Source organism: Humulus lupulus, chromosome 8 (genome assembly GCF_963169125.1).
Source record: "Humulus lupulus chromosome 8, drHumLupu1.1, whole genome shotgun sequence".
Taxonomy (NCBI): Eukaryota; Viridiplantae; Streptophyta; class Magnoliopsida; order Rosales; family Cannabaceae; genus Humulus; species Humulus lupulus.
The window spans coordinates 60,953,178-60,968,043 of NC_084800.1; the positions used below are offsets into that span (position 1 = coordinate 60,953,178).

General features: G+C 28.3%; 1 protein-coding gene across 1 annotated transcript; it reads right to left on the bottom strand.

Moving 5' to 3' along the window:
* Nucleotides 1-12,145: 12,145 nt before the first annotated feature.
* LOC133797445 (cytochrome P450 78A3-like) lies at nucleotides 12,146-14,284 on the bottom strand. Its single transcript, XM_062235340.1, has 2 exons — nucleotides 13,259-14,284; nucleotides 12,146-13,001 (listed from the first exon to the last, which is right to left on the bottom strand). The coding sequence occupies exons 1-2, from the start codon at nucleotides 14,237-14,239 to the stop codon at nucleotides 12,360-12,362; spliced, it is 1,623 nt and encodes a 540-aa protein (XP_062091324.1). The 5' UTR covers nucleotides 14,240-14,284; the 3' UTR covers nucleotides 12,146-12,359.
* Nucleotides 14,285-14,866: the final 582 nt, after the last annotated feature.

A 14,866-nucleotide genomic window follows, 5' to 3' on the forward strand; every position in this document is an offset into this window, starting at 1 on the left:
CCCTCATTTTATGAGGAAATTGCATTTTATATGGAAATTTTAATAGAGTGCAAAAATATGGCTTTTTTTTTTTCAAAAAAATAAATTAATTAATTTATGGTTTTCTTTTAAGAATTTTCACTTTTATGGGTTTATTTTCCCATATTTTTGTATAAAAGTAGGTTTTTATGCCATAATTTTACTCTTAATCAAGTTTTATTAATTTGGAAGAGTATGTTTGTAATTTGATTGTTATTTTTTTAGCTTCTTTGTTTTTTTATATTACAAAGTTTATATTAAATTTTTCTTTAGTTGTTTTGCAATTTTTTTTAATATGAATTGTGTTTAAAATTATTTTTTATTTATTATAAACATTTTTTCCTTTTTTTTTAGATTGTATATTTTTTTTCTATCTAAATCCTGGGCAAGGTAACCAGATACTTGATTGATCTTTGACAGTTATGTAAAAAAAAATCATAGAGCTAGGTTAAATAACTTGTACCAGGAGGGGTAACCAGTTATCCTGAAAGGAGTAACTTTCTGCCATAAGAGGGGTAACCAGTTACCATAAGAGGGGTGATGGGTTACTCATATTAAATATGAAAATAAACATCAAATTTGAAGGAAAAAGAGGAATAACACTTCATTACAAAAAGAAGAATAAGCAACTATGATTTTAGTAACATAGGTAACCAGTTACCATAAAGAACCAAAAAATATACACACAAAGAATGTAAGGGTAACCAATTATCCTCATAAATATACACACAAAGAGGAAGGTAACCAGTTACGACATATCTAAAGATAGAAAAAAAAATCAGATCCACCCCTTTCCCTTCTCTCCCATATTCTTCATATAATTTTTTTTTTAGATTTGAATGTTCTCATCAAGGTAACTGGTTACCCATTCACGTTTTCAAATTTTTATTAGTTTTCTTTCAAATTTTTGGTGTTCCTATAAATGTTACACTAAAAAGAAAAGGGTTATTTGCGGTAATAATGCCTATGTAGTTCATTTTGTAGCACTTAAATGCTTATGTAAAAAATTTGGCGGCAATAATGCCTACCGTTAATGTTTTGTTGCAGTAGTAGGTCCCTGGCCGTTAATTCTAACTGAGAACCTAGTTGGCGGACACATGGCAACATCTAATTGGTGAAATTAAATTTAGTTTATTTAATATATTAAAAATCATTAAAAAATTATTTTTAAAAATATAATTGATTTACAATAATAAAAAATTCAATAAATTAAAATTATAGATAACTAAAAAAATAAATTTTAACTAAGAAATTCTTGAGAACTAAATCTGGAAAAGAAAAAAAAATGGGTTCATCTTCAAGGGCAGACCTCGACTTTTTCTTCTTCCTCCCGTCCTTCTTCTTCTTCTTCTTCTTCTTTTTCCCGTCTTCTTCTTCTTCTTTTCTAGCAGTAGATCTTGACTGCAACCTTGACTATCTAGGCAGAACTTTGATGGCCAGCGACAGACAAGTTCGAAGCTTTGAAGTTCTCAGCGGCGATTTCGAAGCTTTGGGTAGATCTTGATGACGACTACAACTTCGACTACCTGGGCGAAGCTTTGAAGACCGGCGTCAAACGAGTTCAAAGCTTTGAAGATCTTAACGACGAATTCGACGCTTTGGGCAGATCTGGATGACTGAGACCTTTGACAACAACAGGGACTTCAAGGCTTTGGGCAGATCTGGGCGACTGAGACCTTGGACAGCAACGACGACTTCGAAGCTTGGGGCAGATCTGGGCGACTGAGACAGCAACAAGATTTGGGGGATGAAGATTTATGGGTATCTTAATTTCTTCTTTGAAAAAAGTTACTGGGTTTTTTTTTTTAAAAACAATTGTATTTTGATTTGGGTATTGAAACTTCTAGGATTGTATCAGATTTGAGTATTAATATTTCTAGATTTGTATTTGATTTGGGTATTTTGTAATGGTATTTTCTAAGGTGTTCTTGAAGAGTTTTTGGTTAATGATTTGGGTGTTCTTAAACTTTGGAGTTGTTGTCTTAAAATTCAATGAAAGGATTATTGATGAAAAATGGTTTGATTCATATCTCTATGATTTTTTTAGGCTACATGGATTCAAATTTGTAGTATATTACCAGGCTTTGGTGATCTTGAAAACATGATAAAATTGTGTTGATTGTGATATTAAGATATTAATTAGTTTTTAATTTTTCAATTAAATTTAGTTTTTACATTAAAATTTTTTCATTTAGTTAAATTTTCAGTTTTTATTATTTTAAGTCATTTATATTTTTAAAAATATTTTTTGTAATGATTTTTAGTATATTAAATAAACTAAATTTAATTTCACCAATTAGATGCTACCATGTGTCCGCCAACTAGGTTCTCAGTTAGAGTTAACGGCCAGGGACCTACTACTGCAACAAAACATTAACGGTAGGCATTATTGCGGCAAATTTTTTTACATAAGTATTTAAGTGCTACAAAATGAACTACATAGACATTATTGCCACTAATAACCCAAAAGAAAATGCTGAAAAAATTGATTTATATTTTTTTATATATAGTGGAAAAAAGTATAAAAAAAATTACAATAATAAAAGATAATAAATTAAAAATAGTAAAATAATTATATAATGTTAAAATATATGTGAAAAAAGGGGGAAAAAAGAAAATAGAATGAGAAAAGAATAAGTACAAAAAACGAAAAAAAAAAAAGAAAAAAAACTTAGGAAAGAAAACTAAAAAAATATGAAAAACAAAACAAAACAAAAGAAATGATGAAGGAAAAAAAAACAGATGAATGAATAAAAATGAAAAGAAGAAGAAAAAAAATAATGGAAAAATGGAAAGAACAAAATGAATGAAAAAATTGGTAGTAAAAAATGAAGAAAAAAAAAAAAAAAGAAAAATAGCTCATATGTGTGAAAAAATAAAAAAAATGGAAGGAGAAAATAATAAATAAAAAAATGAAAGAAAAATGAAAAATAAAACAATACAAATGAAAGAAAAAAAATAGATAAATGAATAAGAAGAAGAAGAAGAAGAATAATGAAAAAATAGAAAGAAAAAAAAAAGATGAAAAAAAATTGGTAGAAAAAAAAAAGAAAATGGAAGAAATGGAAGAAAAAATAAGGAAAAAAAAATAAAAATAATTAAAAATGAAGGAAAAAAAAATTGAAAAAAATAAAATAAAATAACCTTCAAAATCAAAGAAAATATAAAATATGATAAAAAAAAAGTGGCATTGCTGTATTTTAATTAGCTACTAGTTGTGCTTCTTATATTTTAATTTTTTGTTCAATAAATTTTCCCTTATAAATTAAAAAAGGTATAATTCCTATAATTTTGTACATTTATATTATAAAATCTATATTTTTGAAAAATTCATAATTTTATCCCGTTTATTGTTAATTAGAGAATGGGCTTACCCTTGCTTTGGGCCGAATTGATATTCCAAATGAAGGGGAGGGAATTTTTTATGGCCCCAATTTTTGCTTGTCTTATAACTTATAAAATTTAATAATAGTAGGGAATTTTTAAAAAATGTGGCTTTTATACTATTAATGTACAAAAATATGAGAGTTATACTTTTTTTAATTTGTATGAGAAATTTATTAAAAAAAAATTTAAAGTATGGAAAACACAATTAGTAGCTAACTAAAATATGAAAATGTCACATTTTTTATCATAGTTATGTTTTCTTTGATTTTGAAAGTAATTTTATTTTTATTTTTTTCTATCATTTTTTTATTATTTTTTCTTTTTTTTCCTTACTTGTTTTTTCTTCCATTTTTTCTACCAATTCTTTCCATCATCTTTTTTTCTTTCCATTTTTTCATTCTTCTTCTTTTTTTTTTTCATTTTTATTATTTATCTATTTTTTCCTTTCATTTGTATTGTTTTTTTTTTCTTCATATTTTTCAATTTTTTTTTTCATTTTTTCTACCAATTTTTTCATTCATATTTTTTTTCTTTTCATTTTTCCATTATTTTTCTTCTTCTTCTTTTCATTCTTATCTATTCATCTATTTTTTTCATTCATCATTTCTTTTGTTTTTTTTTTCATTTTTGTACTTAATCTTTTCTCATTCTATTTCTTTTTTTTTCTTTTTTTTTCACACATATATTTTAACATTACATAATTATTCTACTATTTTTTTTATTATATTTTATTATTGTAATTTTTTTATAGTTTTTTCCACTATATGTAAAAAAAATTCAAATAAATTTTTTCAGCATTTTCTTTTTACTGTAACACTTATAGGAATACCAAAATTTGGAAAGAAAACTAATAAAAATATGAAAACGTGAATGAGTAACTGGTTACCTTCACATTTCTTTGTGTGTATATTTATGAGGGTAACTGGTTACTTTCACGTTCTGGTGTGTATATTTATGGTTTTTTTATGGTAACTAGTTACTTATGTTACTAAAATCATAGTTACTTCTTCTTCCTTTTTTAATGAAGTGTTCTTCCATTTTTTCCTTCAAATTTGATGTTTCTTTTCATATTTAATATGAGTAACTCGTCACCCATCTTATGGCAGAAAGTTACTCATCTCAGGACAACTGGTTACCTCTCCTGGTGCATGTTATTTAACCTAGCTCTAGGATTTTTTTTTAAGATCAATCAAGTAACTGGTTACCCTACCCAGGATTTGAAAAAAAAACGCACAATCTTAAAAAAAACATGTTTATAATAAATAAATAATAATTTTAAAAACAATTCATATTACAAAAAATTTTTTGCAAAACAACCAAAGAAAAATTTAATATAAAAACAATATAAAATAACAAATAACCTAAAAAAAAATAATCAAATTACAACACATACCCTTCCAAATTTGATTAAGAGTAAAACAATGACATAAACCAACTTTTATACAAAAATATGGGAAAATAAATCCATAAAGGTGAAAATTCTTAAAAAAAGCCATAGATTAACTTTTTTTTTTTTTTTAAAAAAACCATATTTTTGCAAACTCTATTTAAAATCCCATATAAAATGTAATTTCCTCTCATTAGTATGTGTTTAATATATAGTATACACACATTTGATATACTTAATTTAATATAATTATTCTTTCTTTTCTATATTACTTGTTTTTATTATTTATTATTCTGAATTTCAAATATGTCACTTTTGTAATTGGTATATATATATGCATTCACATGTGACAAATGCATATGGTATACTTAAATTGCTACAATATATAAAATGAATTTATAGTATAATCTCATGTTGTTAAAATGCTAGATTCAATCATTGTTGAGACTGAATAAATATCATTTTTATTATAATTTTGGTTAAAAATTAGTACTAATATTTTAATAAAAGTCCCAAATATCCTTGATTAAATTATGACAAATAATATTATGTATATATTATAAATTTTCTTTCATTTTAATTTATTTATCTTTATTTTATTCAATTTAATATAATTAAATATTTTCATTAAAATATTAGTACTAAGTTTAGTAATATTATAATAAATATTATTTCTATTCCATTTTGACAGTTGTAAAGTTTGTCAATATATATTTTTAAAAACACAAATATTTTCTATATTATTTAACTAAAATTCAATGCTATAAAATAGTATAGATTCTTTTATATATATATATATATGAAAAGATTTTAAATCATAAACTACACTATTTAGTGTATAAAATATTCATGATATTATTCAAATTACGCATTTATAATAAGAGAATAACTTTGTTTATTCTTAATAGAAGATCAATGTTATTCTAATTTTTTATGTAATTACACACTCATACTATTTATACACACACGATATCTATATATAATGTATTTATATATAATATTTGTTATTATTTAATATGAATATATATATATATTTAGTTAAGTGTAATAAAAAAAAACATATTTTCCTTATAAACATAAATCTTATTATAATAATGTTATTTTATAATATTTGAATTTATATTAATATAATTAATAAATATTTATTTTTAATAACTTTTAAAGATATATTCGTTAAATTTAACAAAAAAAATTAAAACAAAAAATATCTGTTTACACACTTTTAATATAGAAAATATTGTTAAAAAGAAAAGATACACTTCCTACACTATCTCATTATTCAAGTCATTTTTGTCCCAAGTCCTAACCTCTAAATATATTCCAAGTTAAAACAAGAGATCGAACTCAATATGCTTAAAGTTTCAACTACTATTCCTAAAATTAAAAGTATATAAAGCAGCCATTTAGCTTTCAAAAAAACAAAAAGGAAGCGAGATTTGAGTTGAGTGGGGGGCATTTGGTTGTTCTTGTACAATTGTTATTTGTTTAAGTCAAAACTCAAAACTTGAAAAGTGCCTCCGATTGCAAGGGACACTGAAAACGAAACCAAGTGGCTTCTGGTCACCAAGTGGATGATGCTTATTAGGTCAAGCATGGTTGAAGAAGGACCTCAATTTGTGTGTGTGTGTGCCCCATTTGACTGACTTTTGAATTTTTTTCTTTTAATATAAGAATTTGACCCAACATTTTTTTAATCGAGTTTCAAAGAGATTGTAAGTTGCAACAAGATTAATATTATTCGAAGTGGAAGCATATATTTTGGATGTGAACAACATGTGTGTTAGTCAATTTTAGGTTAGGTTTGCCTTTATGTGTAGATGAAAGGGTGCGACAACGTTAATTTAAGTTTTTAAAATAAGTAATAAAACTTCAACTTCAACTTCAACTTCTTAAAAAAGAGCAATAATTAATAAGCAGGTTCCATTTTGGATCAACTTGTGTGGATTTTGCTTGATTTTCCTAACATAAAATAACCATTTTGTTAATTCTCTGCTCTACACAAAAGCATCATAGTATATTCCTAATTAAAATTGTGTTTAAGAAACAAACCTGTTGTTGCTACTTTAATTTTTATTGTGGGCTACAGCTATGACTTAAACTGTTGTGATCAAGCAAGAGGGGGTTGACAACTAAAATAAGCTTTATTATATTATTGTGATCACCATTTCTTGAGTTGAGTCTCTACATTATTTAATTAAGTAATTACAACCACAAAACAACTTGCCTAATTGTGTATATTAGAGATAAGGGCAGGCATGATTAGATTTCGCTTTCACTCTTTTAATTAGAATATTATTTTTAGGGGAAAGAAAATTCCAAAGGAAGTTAGTTTTCCTACCAATGACTTAAACTTGCTAACAAACTTTCATTGAAATTAATTAAAACCAAATTATATTCCATGTTGACCTATGGCATTTCCTAGTGGACTACTTCTCAGTAGTTCAGCATATGTAGCTAATTACCATCACTTTCCAGCTACAATAACATATGCCCATGTTTATAATTATTCAATAATCTCATTGTTTTTTACATATGATTCCAATATATATATATGAGTAGATCATGAAAAGAGACCTTCTTGCATTATCCTTGGTCACTAAACATGTGTCTCTTGATATTTATTAATTTGTGTGTATTATAATAATTAAGACCATATCTAACCATTATATTCTTGTCCCAAACTTTACTTTGGCTCTCTTTCTCTCTCTCTCTGTATCAAATAAAAAATATCGGTTTGTTTGGCACTTATTCCAAATTTTCTATCACATTGTTATATATTGTCAAAATCTTCCAGCCTTTGTACCACTGCAAAAATTATTGCTATGAAGTATGCCCATCTTTTATTAATTTGGAGAAAAAAAATACTAACAATAAATTTACAACGAAGAATACTATAAGCACTTTTTTTTAATCTCAATAACAAACGCATAGACACCACTAAAACATATTTTATTGAGATTGTGAAAGAGAGTGAGAAATAAAATGTGTCAAAATTTCTCATTTATTATAATATTCATTTGGTTTTAGATTTGTTTCCCCCAAACCCTATGAAAAGGAGCAAGAAATTAAAGAATATTATATAAAAGAAGTTTGTCCTCTAAACTTCTTTTGCTGTGTTTAATTAATTGGTATCATGATCCAAGAATAGATTTACAAATCTTGAAAATGATCATAATATCATTTTAGATTCCTCTTAGCTTCTCTCCTGTTATAAATAATTATTCTACCATATATTATTAATCATAAGGCACGTGAACCAGAAGGTGATTTGTTCTTGGTAACTCTCATCAGAAAAAGCTATGCCAATAAATTCCATGTTAGAGAACTTAATTATAGCGACATTTGTCCCATTAATATTATATACACAAGGGATAATGCTGGTGGCGGCTGCCAATAATACTTCCCAATAAGTAATAAAAGGACGTATATATATACAAGTACTACTATACAAATAGATTTTATTAAGAATCATAGTAAAGAAATAACTTCGATTATGATAATCGACAAAATCTTTGATTAAATAATATTATTAGAACACCGGGATATGATTCCTAGCTCAATAGCCAAAAGTGGCAAAGTACAGTGTTCTTCTTAATCGTCATTGTTAGTTCATCATCATAATGATACTAATCCTAAACTTGGATCAAGAAAGATCATGCATCATATATATATATATATAATAAGCAAACATATGGATAGAATAGATTATTAGTATGATAATGCATGTTTATTAAATAGCTAAACTCATATATTCATGAGAAAATGCTTTAAGTTAGTAAGCTAATTATAATGATCAGAATCATGTGAGAATGGGACATATGCCTTTTTTGGTTGATCGATCTGATTTGGTACTGTACTTGAGCTGTTTGGCACCAACCATACTACTTATTTTTACCAATAAATATTGGGGAAAAAAGAGTATAATTAACCTGATTGGTCGAAATGATCAAAAAAGAAAAAGAAACTCTTTAGCATTGTTTGGTGGTGAATATATATATTGAGCAAAAGCAAGTTGTTAGATGTTGATGAAATATATAGTTCAAATAAAATAAAGTAGAATAAAAAAGTTAAGAAATATTCAGCTAGCATCACGAATCAAATCCAGAAAAGAGAAACTGAGCATATGAACTCCTAGATTATGATCATATTATTGTTATGTCTAGTTGCTTGCGCTTTGGTTTATGCCCAAGCATTTTATAAAGTACTCAAATTCACAATTGGTTCTCCTCTTATTAAAGTAAAAGATACACATCCCCATACATTTTTTTTTGCTAATCATATATAGATATTCTTGTAATGGGTTAGGCAATCGATCTATTTCTTATATTTACAATACTACTACTACTATACTAAATTGAACTACATTGAGTGTGATTAACATGGTAATAAATTAAATGTGTATACACTTGTCTTATTTAAAATTTAATTAATTATAACAAAATATGGTTCTTTAATAGGGAAGCTCATACTTGTACATTAAACCGTTAATAATAGATCAATTTACATACAAAATGTGCACATACTAGAGGTGAACATTTGAGCGGCAAACACTCGATTTTTTTCTAAAACCTGTTCAAATTCGGGTGAAATCCTATCTGAACCCGACATGGTTCGGGTCGAGTTCGGGTTAACCCGAATATATTACTAAGGCCCAATTTATAAAAATCAACATTATCAAATTAACAATAAAGTTAAAAAAAAATATGCGAAAAGTAAAAATAAAATAAAAAAGTGTCAAAAAATGGTATTTTTGAAATTTTTTTACTAAGGTCCATTTTCGGCCCAAAGCCCATTTTTTGACCAATCCCACCCGAAACTCGAAATCACCCCAAAACCCGAAAATTTCGGACCGGAATCGGTACCACTTTCCTCCACCCGATACCCGTGAAACTCGAACCCGATGCACCCGAAACTTGAAAACTCGACCTATGTGCACCCCTAGTACATACTATTATTAACCACTTCTTAAAAGTGATATGATCTCATTTTAAAGAAAGTAAATTTATTTTAAATAATTGACACAATATCAAGATAAAGTATATTATTTAACCAAATTTAGAGGTTGTAATTTATTATAGATATAGATGTACATGCACTACTAATAACTTTATTTACAAAAAATTACAACTATATCCCTTACGTTAAGCTTTTTATTTGATGTATTTCATGTCGTGTGATCTTTCTAACATTGGTTGAGAGCTTAAGATTTGGTTTACGCACTTAACAATATAATTAGATATTAAATGGATTGAATTGAATAATATTAAAAAATTGATTGATGTGGGAACATAGAACCAAATATGGCACTCCCCTGCTTTCCTAAACTTTCTTCTTAATAAGCCAAAAACTAAAGGTTGATACTTGCTTTTCCTTTTTCTTTTTTGGAAGAAAAGGTTGATACTTGTTTTGGTTTAGCTTAGTATACAATCCTAAGGAGCAACCAATTAATTAGCAGATTCTTTTATTATGTTCTGATAATTAGTTTTGTTTGTTTTCAAACACTCTGTTCTGCAATAACTCAGGAAAAATTCTTCGCTCTTAAGTCTCAACTTTTTTTTCTTTTTTTGTATTTTTTTCTTTTCTTTTCTAAAAAAAAAGTCTCAACTTTGGAACACCCATCGTTTTCATTTCATTACCAATCATATTTTTCACTTGAAAAATTAATTGAAAACACGCAATAATGGAATGATCAAACCAAAAGAAATATTTGTACATATTTTAGCGTAAACAAAAAATATATATATATTTCAAATTTCAAATATATTACTCCATATGGTATACCAATACCATACTATTATTTGTTTTAAGCTATTCGATATTCGCTAGATTTCGTGTGATTTAAGTACGTTAATTTGTTTATTTTATATATGTGATATTATGAAATAAAGTTTATAAGAGATGCAGATGGAGTAGTCTCAAATCATTAACATTTTTTAATTTGTCGTAGATAGAATATTCTGGTTATGTTTACATACAAGTCTAATCTTACCTCAGCACCATGCCTTTTTAAAGAAAAATAATAAACAAAATAAATAGTTTGACTGACTCAAATATTATATTTCTCTTTCTCATTAGCTGACGAAAGCACTACATAGTTTACTTGTACATACATAGAGACCATTTCATAATTTTTTTTTTCAATTTATATTTTTGTTTAGCTAGCTAATATAAATTAACAATCCCAACAAAAGGTATGAGCATTGCCTTTCTAATAATAAATAGGAAAAATAAAATCAGCGATGTAATTATTCGTAAAGCTTTGTCATCAATTATTATTGGGTTTAATAACACATTTATAGAATGGTAGTAAGAGCTAGGGGACTAAGGGTAGCCGTTCCCCATTTAAACAAATATATATATACAAGATACAAGCTAAGTGTAATATATAAGTTTGTTTATTTTTATTTATAGAATTTATTAATTATTTTTATTAAATTTATATTAATATCATATAAATTTTAAATAAATATTATATTTTAAATAAATAATTTATTTATTTTTGTTCTCATTTTTTAATTTGGAAGAGACAACAAGAAATCATATATTATATATTTAATGTAATATTAAATATTATGTATGGAATTTAAATTTAAGTTTCTTGCTAATTTTTAAAAAAAAAAAAATTTTTGCTAATTCAAAATAGATTATATTATATATTTAATAAGTCAGTTTAAGTTTAATTAAATTATATTTAAGTTATAAAACATATAATCTTATTATTTTTAAATAATTATTATTGTAAAATATCTCAAAAATATCATATTTTAATTTGTTTAATTATTTATTATTTTTAAATAATTATTATTTTACAATATCTTAAAAATATCTTATTTTAATTTTTTAATTATTTATTTTGCTTTATTTAAGTTTAATTATTTATTTTTTATTTAAAAATATTCTGTAAAATATAAAAATATTTCGTTAAAGTTAACTTTAAAAAAATAAAAAATTATTAAAATAGAAAAAATTTATTATCTATCCACTTATTATAAAGAAGAAATATATAAAAAATTTAATAAAAATAAAAAATTGACTCCTGGATTTTTATATTAGTGTTATATGGAGATACAATTTGTAGAAGTATTGGTGTTGTCATGTTTGGTGAGGTCAACATTAGTCAGAAGCCCACCATTTTTAGCAAAATATTATAAGAGTAATGATGGAGACATAATTAAATTGTACACATGTATAATTGAACACAATTAATACGTGACATAATTTATTTATGGTGAAAATTTGACGTACATAGTACAATTAATTTAAGTAAGGGTCTAGTATTACACCTATTATAATTTGCCAAACGTTACGTAAAATACAGATAAAAACATGTATTCACTTTCACCACTCTATTAATTACATTATAAGTCATACAGAACATCTTCATATATAAATAAATACTTAATTATAGCTATCAAAATACAAGTGGAGATCCATGATAGTGACAGCCCAAGTCGCCACAAACAAACATATAACCTAAATGAAACATCTTTTTCATTAATTATACATCATAATAATTATTTTATTTTTCTTCTCTTCTTCTTCTTTTTATTTTTAATTTTTATTCAACTTAGCAGGACTGAGAAGGCTTTATTAATCTGCACCTGGGGAGCACCTTAGCAGTGAGTGGATTAGCCATCTCACAAGACAACTTTAGAACCTCAGATAGGTCAACCCCACTCTGACCATTTGGGAGCCATTCAAACTCGTGCAACAGTGATGCCACCCAAAAGCATACAGTGGTCAACCCCAAGGTCTTTCCGGGGCAAGTCCTTCTGCCCGACCCGAACGGAGCGAGCCTCAGATCCGACCCGAATACGGAGAACTCGGCCTCGTTCTCGCGTGTCACGAATCTCTGGGGCATAAACTCAAGTGGGTCAGCCCAAAACTCCTGGTCCCTAGATATGGCCCACATGTTTACCATGGTGGTGGTCCCCTTGGGCACGTGATACCCATCAATGGTGGTATCGGTGATGGACAGGCGGGCCCACGAGAGGAGGGGGCCAGGTGGGTGAAGCCTCAGTACTTCCTTCACCACAGCCGTCAGATACACTAATTGGGACATGTCGGATTCGGCAACGGATCTTGATCTTCCCACCACCTTGTCTAGTTCATCGTGAACCGTTGATTGAATATCAGGATGAATCACCATCCTTGCCAGAATCCATTCGATCAGTACTACTACAGTATCAGTCCCTCTGAATATCATTTCCTGCCAAAACAAAAAAACGGAAAACTTATATTATAATATCTGCATAGAACACGTAACTATACAAAAACAAACAAATGCATTTTATCAAATCAATATATACCAAGTATTTTTTTAGAAAAAAATTATAAATTTAGAATAATTAAGATTATGTTATTATTATTACTCAAAATTAAACGAACTTTGTATAGTACTGATGATACGTACTTGCAATGATATATATATATATTTTAAATAATAAATTAGTTGTAATTACTCACCCAGAGAACAGCGATCATATCAGAGTCGGATAACTTATCGGGTCCTTGCAGGGAAAGTAAAACGTCAACAAAATCTCGGGTTTTGGGGTCAGTTTGGGAGCGGTGCTCTGAGATGATTCGGCTCACGAAATGGTTCACTTTGGGGACGAGTTTGGAGCATCTGAGTCGGATTCTCTGGACATCAAAATCTGCCAACCAAGGAAGGTGATCAGACCAGTTCAGCAAACCCAATAGTTCGTATCCTTCGTCGACAAGCTCACGCAGCTCGTGCAACTCATTGTTAGCCGAGTCAAGCTCGTAAACTCGCCCGAAAACGGAACACATCATGTTGTTTAACGAGGCTCGTTTCAGCACTTCACGTACTCGTAAGCCGGGTTCTCCTGACCGGTCTTTTAGCATTAGTGACACCATTTGATCGGCGATTTCTTGCCTCTGAAACTCGGAGGCCTTAATCTGTTTGGGGCAGAAAAGGTGAGTGGCGGAGATTCTCCTTAGGGTTCGCCAGTAAACCCCGTAGGGTGCGAACCCAATTGCACGGTTGAACATCAAGCCGTACGCCGACTCTTTGATCGGCCGGTCAGCAAAAACCGGGCTGTTGAGTATTTCCTTGGCTACGTCAGGGTGACACGTCACAAGAACACGAGTCTCGCCGAGGCTGAAGGCCATGAGACGTTTGGCGTTGCATGCTCTAGCCATGGCGGCTAGGCGGCGGTGAGCTAGAGAAGCCATAAGGCTCATGCTTCCGATGAGGGGCAGGCCTCTAGGACCTGGAATTGCGGGCTTAAGTTGCTTTAAGGGATTTTTCATCCATTTGTGCTTGCCCCAGGCTGGACCGCCTGGATGAGCCCAATAAGCTAAGGACGTGGCGAGCCAGGTGAGGCCGACGATTAGAAGCAGCCATGCAAAGCTTTCTTGGGAGAAAGCTCTGCATGTTTTGGAGGCGAGGGCGAAGGCCCAGAGGTTTTCAATGTCTGTTTTCATGGCAGAAGAGAAATAAGATATAGCTAATAAAAGAGGTTTTGAGAAGAAGAAAGGTAGGAAGACTCGGTTTCAGTTTCAAGTACTCAGTGCTACTTCTTCTTTGGAGCAAAATTATAACGTAGAGAAGGTGGTATTTATAGGGGTGGATACTACATACTAATGTGAAGATATATAAATATTAAATTAATAAATAGATAAATAAATAATAAAAAGTGGAGTTACAATCTGAAGGGGAGACAATAATCAGTAATTTGAGCGTCTTGAAGATATATGGGTCACCTCGATGTAAACGGAACAATGTTTGAACTTATATAATTTAAAGCAAAAATATAAGAGTAAGTATGTCAAATATATCTTAATTCACACTTCAAAATAGTGGCCCCTTTTTTTTTTAATTGAATATTGCTATTTAACGTCTTAAGGTATAAAAATTTTATTCTATAATTAGTTAGTGATACTCATAATAATTATTTAATTAAAATGTGTAAAGCTAATATTTTGTAAATGATTAAGATGCATGCTACCTTATTCTGTGCATTTCCTGTGTGTGCATACCATTATTCAAAATATAAATATACATAAATTATGTGAGGAATCTTTAAACCTCTCTCATCTCCCCACCCCCAA

What these genes read in the sequence shown, in the direction of transcription:
- LOC133797445 (XM_062235340.1), bottom strand. Translation starts at nt 14,239, where the DNA reads ATGAAAACAGACATTGAAAACCTCTGGGCCTTCGCCCTCGCCTCCAAA. An exon ending in ATATGATCGCTGTTCTCTGG is followed by an intron (nt 13,002 to 13,258) that starts GTGAGTAATTAC and finishes TTGTTTTGGCAG; the next exon opens with GAAATGATATTCAGAGGGAC.